At 40.6% G+C, this 8367-nt stretch overlaps 1 protein-coding gene across 1 annotated transcript in view; it reads right to left on the reverse strand.

The window, feature by feature from the left end:
• Positions 1-3653, reverse strand: part of LOC127661032 (filensin-like) — a 17233-nt gene extending 13580 nt beyond the window's left edge. The window contains exons 1-2 of the mRNA XM_052151578.1: positions 3138-3653; positions 1993-2053 (exon numbers count right to left, since the gene is read on the reverse strand). Coding sequence (XP_052007538.1) covers positions 1993-2053; positions 3138-3526 — 450 coding nt within the window. The 5' untranslated portion in view covers positions 3527-3653. The remainder of the gene's footprint in view (positions 1-1992; positions 2054-3137) is intronic.
• Positions 3654-8367: the final 4714 nt, after the last annotated feature.

Genomic DNA, 8367 nt, shown 5'->3' on the forward strand with positions numbered 1-8367 from the left:
GCACTGATGACTTGAGTGACAGTCTCCTTACTCAAGTGGGAGAGTCTCATCGTGGGCAGCTGTGAACTTCCGCTCTCGTAAAAGTCCCAGTAATGTAACGACAGTATCGGCACACATTGGAAAGAAGTAAACGTTTTTAAAATATCATTCGAAATTTTCTTGAGTGAGAGTAAAAAGTACCCACTTTTAAACCTACTCTAAAAGTAACATTTTCCCCAAAATATTACTCAAGTAAATGTAACGGAGTAAATGTAATGAGTTACTACCGACCTCTGATTAGGAGTGTAAATATTATCTGCCATTATTTGCATCTATCACTATTTGCACATACTGCAATTAACCTCTGCCTTTCTTTTTTTATCTTCTTATAGTGCCCGTATGACATACACACTGATGAGCCAAAACATTATGACCATCTGCTTAATATGCTGTTGGTCCTCCGCATGCCACCAAAACAGCGCCGACCCGTCCTTTAAGTTGCAAGGTGGAGCTCCCGTGGATCAGACTTGTTGGTCCAGTGCATCCCACAAATGCTCAATCGGATTGAGATCTGGTGAATTTGGAGGCCAGGGCAAAACTTTGAACACTTCATCATGTTCCTCAAATCCTTCCTGAACAGTGTGTGCAGTGTGGCAGGACTCATTATCATGCTGAAAGAGGCCACTGCCATCAGGGAATACATGGAAATGTACCTGACTGCAACAATGTTAAGGTAGGTGGTGCGTGTCAAATTGACGTCCACATGAATGACCAGGCCTAGGGTTTTCCAGCAGAACATTGACAAGAACATCACACTCCCTCCACCGGCTTGTCGTCTACCCACAGTTCATCCTGGTGCCATCACTTCCCCAGGTAAAAGGTGCACACGTACACGGCCTTCCACGTGATGTAAAAGGAAACGGGACTCATCGGACCAGGCGACCTTCTTTCACTACTCCAAGGTCCGACGCTTGTGTGCCCATTGTAGGCACTTTTGATGGTGGACAGGGCACTCTGACCGGTCTGCAGCTACACAGTCCCATACGCAGCAGTGTGCGATGCACTGCGTGTTGTAACACATTGCTACCGTAACCATCATTAAAAGTCTTTGTGACTTGTGCCACAGTAGACCTCCTGTTTGTTCGGACCAGACGGGATAGCCTTAATGCGTCAATGAGCCTTGGAGTGCCCAAAACCCTGTCACTGGTTTGTGGTTTGACCCTCCTCAGACCACTGTTGGTAGGTACTCACCACTGTTACCCAGGTGCAACCCACAAGCCTTGCCGTTTCAAAGATGCTCTGACCAGTCGTCTGGCCATAACAATTTGGCCCTTGTCAAAGTCGCTCAGGTGTCAAATTCAACATGAATAATTTGGTTTTTACCTATATAAATCAGCATAATTTCATATTTTGTATGGTAATTTATTTAACTAAGCCTAGAATAAAATCTCAGAAGATACCATCAAAGAATTCATTAAAGGACATTTTATTAGAATGTCTTCTTAGAGCAATATGTGACTCTAGGCCAGGGTAAGAAATGAATGGGGGTTGAGATTAAACAATTATTGGGGGTGCCTCTAGGGGTTTCAAACCTCCTGTTGAAAGCCTGTTATAAAAGATGCCAATTTTCAATAAAGAGTTGCATTTATTTATAACAGAAAATGCTGTCAAGACAAACATTGAAGGTTGGCTTGACCAAGGCTTTATTCAACTACCATACAAAGCTTTAAGTCTGAAGATTACGGAGTCCTTATGTGATTGGAATACAGTTTGAAGAGAGAGTTCAACTTTGAATGCTATGATTCTATAGGAGTTTGAATAGGCAGCTGAAAGAGAGATTTGAAGGTTGAAAGCTATAGCTGATCTGCAATTCTGGGTAGTTGCTACAGTGTTGCTACTGTACTGTTGGTACTATAGTGTTCTACATTGTTGTAGGTTGGTTGGATGGATGGTTGTGGCTCAATTAACAATTGACTGAAATAGAAGGCCAGTGATTGGCAGATTGATTTGTACCTTATTGAGTTGTTCCAGCTTGCATCGCAGCTGCTCCTGATATTCACATTCATTTCTGTATCTGTGAAGAACATAGAGTAATTCACAGTTTATCACAGCAGTCATGTGTGTGCATGGAACTGGGTCTAAGGCTATTTCTAACCAATTGGCATTATTTATCAGCGTCTGCTGTTTTTTTTTTTTTTTTGTCGTCCATAATTGTACAGGCTGTCCTGTATTATGAAGCAAAATAAACATTAACTAAACAACCAATTCTCATTCATTACAACCCTTGATCTAGAGTAAGACAGTAATTTAGCTTTTCCAAAGCCATATTATTATATATAGCACTTTTCTGACACTACACAAAGCAATTTACATACAGAACAGGGGACTCTCCCCACCCACCACCAGTGTGCAGCATCCACCTGGATGATGCAACAGCAGCCATAGTGCACCTGTAGACTCACCACACACCAGCTGTTGTTGGAGAGGAGAGAGTACATTCATATAGCCAATTCAGGGATGGTGATTATTAGGAGGTCATGATTGATACAGGCCAATTAGAGAAATTTTAACAGAACACCACTTTCCTGGTATTTTTAGTGACCACATAGTCGATTTAACATCTCATCCAAAGGACGGTGCCTTATTACAGTACAATGGCCCCGTCACTATACAAGGCGATTTGGATCCACACAGACCGCAGAGCGAGCACCCCCTGCTAGCCTCACTAACACCTCTTCCAGCAGCAACCTTAGATCTTTCACCCCAAGAGGTCTCCCCTCCAGGTACTGACCAGCCTCAACCCTGCTTAGCTTTAGTGGGTAACGAGTCTAGAGCTCCAGGGTGATATGGCTTGTGTTTTCTTCAAATTTAACAAAATGTACATTTAAAGCAAGCAAAAGCTGTTTGCCAAATATAAACTTAATTCAAGCTATATTCTCTGAAAAAAAAGTCTTATTATCTTACATAGTTTTGCTTTTCAAGTAAATGTATCTTGTTTTGTATCTTGTTTTAAGGACAATTTATATATTTTAGGTAGAAAACAAGACAAATATACTAATAAATATACTTCGCGTATCGGCTTGTTAGGGTTTGCAATTTAATGTGTAAAGCAGAGTTGTAGCTTTTGATGCTTTTACACTCTAATTATGCGTTCTAACCTGCTGTTGTACTCATCCAGCATGCGTTCAGCATCTTTGAGCTCTCTCTCCAGCTTTGCGCGATCAGACAGCAGTTCTTGAATGCGCTGTTGGTTGATGCTGATCTGCTCGTTGAAGGCTTCCTCTAGTCCGGGCGCCTCCTCCATGCGCTGCAAGGTCTCCAGCTGCTTATGGAACACAGCATTCTGCTGCTCCAGCACACGAGCCCGGTTTATGTAACGTGCAAAGCGGCTGTTCAGCTGTTGCAGGCTGTCCCAGCCCGGTGCAGCCGCTGCAGAGGGTCCACTGGTGGGAGCAGGCTCCGTCTCCGGACTGCTGGGCTCCTCGAAGACATTGGAGCGCTCGTACTTGTCCTTGCGCACCTCGTGCCGGTACCTAGTCTTGAACATGCCACGTGTGTGATGGTGTCTTCCTCCGTGATGTTCTGTGTTAGTGCTTTTCCCCTCAGCACCTTTAGTGTGTGAAAACTAGGGTGCTCACCCTCCGCTGTCTCATGCTAGACTAAACTCTGCCCATTCGGGCCCCAGGGCCAAATAGCTAAACACTTTTCAACCTGGTGTTTTGCATAGGATCACCTATGGATTCTTCCAGTGGAATCATGTGCACAAGTCCAGCAAAAGCTCTGTCATTGGTGAGGACTTTGCTCTGCTGAATGATCTGTAGAGTTTTCCTTTTGTTTTCAGCTGAGTGGCTTTATCTGCAATCACAATGATGTGCTTCCACAGCCCTCTTTTTGACAATGAAAAGTTGTTGGGCCTGCTATTTCAGAGCACACCAAACAACAACTTTTCAACTACAGTCTGGCAAGGCCACATTCATATATATGGGAATCACACCGGGAATACTGCTAAACATTATGTAAATTCTACAAACTTACATAAATGTAATGCCATATGTAGGCAAAAAAGTAATATGTAGGCTTTTTTGTCCCTTGCAAAGAAGTATTGTGGTAGAATCATTGTACAGTGATGGTATCAGATGGTAATATCATGGTCCTTGACACCAGTGGTGGAAAGAGTACTGATTTTTTTTCTTAAGTAAAAGTACTGCTACTGAAGAAATAATTCACTTGAGTACAAGTAGAAGTACTGAGAAATTTTTAGACTCAAGAAAGAGTAAATAAGTAGTTTGCTGAAAAACTACACAAGTAAATATGTTACAAGTTACTTTATGATTTTATATTATATATATATATACATTTTATAAATTATATTATATATAGTATATACACTTCCATTTTTTAGAACACAAAGAGTTTTGTTCTTGAAAGAAATTGATGCTTCTTTTCACCAAGGATGCATTAAATAGATCATAAATACTGCCAAAATCATTAACTGCAAATTATTATTACAGTTTGAAATAATTGTTTTAAGTGGCATTTATGAAATTTTTTCTTTACCTGTGATGGCAAATATATACTGTGTCACCTATTCCTTACAAAAGCATTCTAAAGTGCTAATGTGGTTGTTATGAATGCAGACAAGGGCAGACAAGGAGTGGGATCTAAGTGCGGGTTCTTTATTACTGATCAAGGTGAAGACAAAACAAACAGGAACAAAAGAAATATCCACTGGGGGAAAACTGAAACTAAAACATGGAAGGTACACGGAACCGGATGAAAACACGGCAAGACAGGCAACGGCGCAAACATCAGAACATCACAAACATTCAAACAGTGAAACATTAAACGATCGACAAGGAGTGGAGAAACAGCAGGGTTTAAATACACAGGAGACATGATGATAACAAAACGACAATCCAGTGAGAACAATGACACAGGGCTGGCAGTGATGAGGGCCGGGAATTATGGGAAGTGTAGTTTTTGACACAGACTAGTGAAACACAGGGCAGACAACAAGGGAATCGTGACATAACCCCCCCTCAAAGGAGCGGCTTCCAGAAGCTCTTAAAAAAAAGAATACCCAAAAAAACAAAAATCGTCCAAGGAGTGAGGGGGGGCAGGCAGACCAAAGAGGGCACAAGGGGCAAACAGGAAATCCAAGGGGGCACAAGATGGGGACTGGGTCAGGTGGCCTGGGAGGCGGCCACAGGACAGGGACAGGTTCAGGAGGCCTAGGAGGTGGCCAAAGGGCAGGGACAGGTTCAGGAGGCCTGGGAGGAGGCCAAAGGACAGGGACAGGTTCAGGAGGCCTGGGAGGCGGCCACAGGACAGCCATGGGTAACTCCGAGGGCGGAGCCGAGGTAGGCGGAGCCATGGAAGACCCAGGTGGCAGAGCCATGGGTGGCGGAACCATGGAAGGCTCTGGAGGCAGAGCCGAGGGAGGCTCAGGAGGCGGAGCTGTGGGTAGCTCAGGAGGTGGAGCCGAGGGAGGCTCAGGAGGCGGAGCCGTGGAAGGCGGAGCCGAGGGAGGCTTAGGAGGCGGAGCCATGGGAGGCGGAACCATGGAAGGCTCTGGAGGCTCAGGAGGCGGAGCTAAGGGAGGCTCAGCCGTAGGAGGCTCGGGGGGTACAATCAGGTGAGAACAATGACACAGGGCTGGCAGTGATGAGGGCCGGGAATTGTGGGAAGTGTAGTTTTTGACACAGACTAGTAAAACACAGGGCAGACAACAAGGGAATCGTGACAGTGGTATCACAATACAGTGGATTTTCCCCCATTTGCTGAGATATGGAGTTCTAACAAGTTGCTTTACAATTGCAAGTCAAATTTTGGTTTTAAAAATATGCAAAAAAAAACTAATTTCTCCTGAAATTCTATTTTCTCATAAAGTCTATTGTTTTAGAGAGACAAAGGCTATTCCAAGCATTACTGTTTTGAAAAAATAATCTCTAACCAGGATAGAGAAGTGGGAAGTGAATGGCCAAATGCACAACAAAAAATGCACAGTCTCTAGTTTGAGAAACAGACTCCATACAGGTCCTAAACTAGCAGCTCTAAATACCAAAGACCTGCATTGCTGCATGAGGATTCTTGGACAAACAGACAATTTTAAGAATACAACATTTATTTAAATAGAAATCGCCATTTGTAACATTCTAAATGTCTCTAAATTGTCTCTAAACTACATAATGTGCATTGTGACTGAAACACTTTCCTATTTCAGGTTTATTCTCATTCACGTATATCCAAGTATTTTGGCTATTAAGTTAACATACTGTACAAAACTAATATAATGCAATATCATAGAGGAGAAAATGTATCCTCTGTGATATTGCAGCAATTATCCAAATATGAAACGAGATTTTAAAGCAAACTGATATCAACTCCTACATGCCAACTGAATCAAATAAGGCAAAACTAAAAATTTCACACAATGTTTAGTGAGAGATATGATTGATTCAAACACTAAAAGTGGTTGTTTAGTGTATGTAGTATTGTATTACAGTTGTATAATAAATTCTTAATTAATATTATAGTTATTTAACATATTTTAAAACATTGCCTACCTTTAAAACAAGTGAAGTTTGATCAGTGGTTAAATGTCTCCAGACGGTTCCCTCATTTTTGAATGAATGCCTGCTTTCCAGATTAAAACGAATTATGCAGAAAATCACAGTATTACAGTTCTTGTATAGTGACAGGGCAGAAAGTCTTGAAGAAGCTAGAGAGGAGACAACACCAGCGGCAGTTTATCCAAGATGCTGTGTAGAGCTATTAAGTACTATTATTTATTTATACTTGAAAAAGCAGAAAAATTTGAAAAAATTACTCAAGTATTGTAATGAGAGTAGTTGTAATTGGTTACTTTCCACCTCTGCTTGACACTGAATGATAATCAAATTCACACACCATTGTTTGACATGTTTCTCCTATTCAGTATGTTCAATATATTGATTAATAAATAGTAAATCGTTTTTATGAATAGTTTAATCATACTTTCCATCCATATCCAATATGCACATAAACTTTCAAAATCTGCTTAAAAGTTTATGCGCTAGGCAGAGGTGAATTTTCTAGATTTTTGTATACATCAAAATGCACATTAAAAACAGTTTTTCTGCCAAATAATGACATGTTTTGACCATTTGTGCACCGGTTATGGGTGTGCAACAGCTTGACGTGACTGGGCTAATGACAGGTCTGACAACACAATTCAACAACAAATCTCTTCACTTTTGAAAGTGCTTAAATCACAGCTGGTAATTAAAGTGGGTCCTTACAATCAGCAAGAACAGTTTTAAAGCTTGGGTCTTCCAGGTATACTTAGGCTGGCATCGTATAGACATAGCAGGCATTTCAGCCCTTATTATATGAGATATTACACTCATTCTGTGGCAGCATTTAATAAAATAATGTACAATTGCTTCAATACCGCAGATGCAACTCTCCCCCTAGCAAGAAATTCATTCAGCTGCTCCATCATGACATGGCAAGCTCCCTCAAGATAATGCACAAGACGTAGTGGATGGAAACGTACAATGATTCACAAGTGTGGTTTAAAAATGGAAAACATTTGCACAGTAACCCAGCTACAGATGTGTGTTTTATGTTTATTCTGAAACAACTCAGTTTTATAACAGTCTATTTTTTTTTTCATGTTATCTAAATAATACAAAAAATATTTATTGGTTTTAAATTAAATTAGGCTTACCTAAGACTTTCTTCTTTTACACACAGACACTGTATTAACCTCGTGTGACCCCCACGTCCACATGTGTGGACGTTGTATTTTGGCTTTGCTATATGCAACACATAATTTAACTGAATAAAAACAGACTAAATACTGTTCACAATTCTCTAGACTGTCATTTAAAGGGTTAACCTCTGCCGCATCAAGTCACGTGACAAAACATCATGCTGTCGATTTCCTTGAAGTACTCCTATGGACGCAGCACCAATAAAAGTGCTTTTTGTAAGAAATCTCTTTAAGATTTTTCTCTAGTCTCTAGTTTTGTTTAATATGCCGCTTTAAAAAATCGGTTCATTTTTTGTGCATCAGTGCCCTGATAAACATGATGTCTACATATGTGGACACTGGCACCGCATTTCCTCAAAAGTACAAAAAATATATTAGTTATTTTGAATAACTTTCAACTCTAACACATCTGTGGGTCATTTATCCTCATTATAATATACATTTTGATATGGGTTTTGTGTTATCACTGCACAATACAGTTCTATTAATAACTTTAGTTAATCATTCCTATATGTTTACTGTGCATTTTCACAGGAGAATAAATTGGTTAATACAAAAACTGAACATTTTTGCTTTTAGAGGCTTCATATGGAGTTAGGATGTATATATATAAGGTGCATATCAAACTGTTC

Source organism: Xyrauchen texanus, chromosome 20 (assembly GCF_025860055.1).
Source record: "Xyrauchen texanus isolate HMW12.3.18 chromosome 20, RBS_HiC_50CHRs, whole genome shotgun sequence".
Lineage (NCBI taxonomy): Eukaryota > Metazoa > Chordata > Actinopteri > Cypriniformes > Catostomidae > Xyrauchen > Xyrauchen texanus.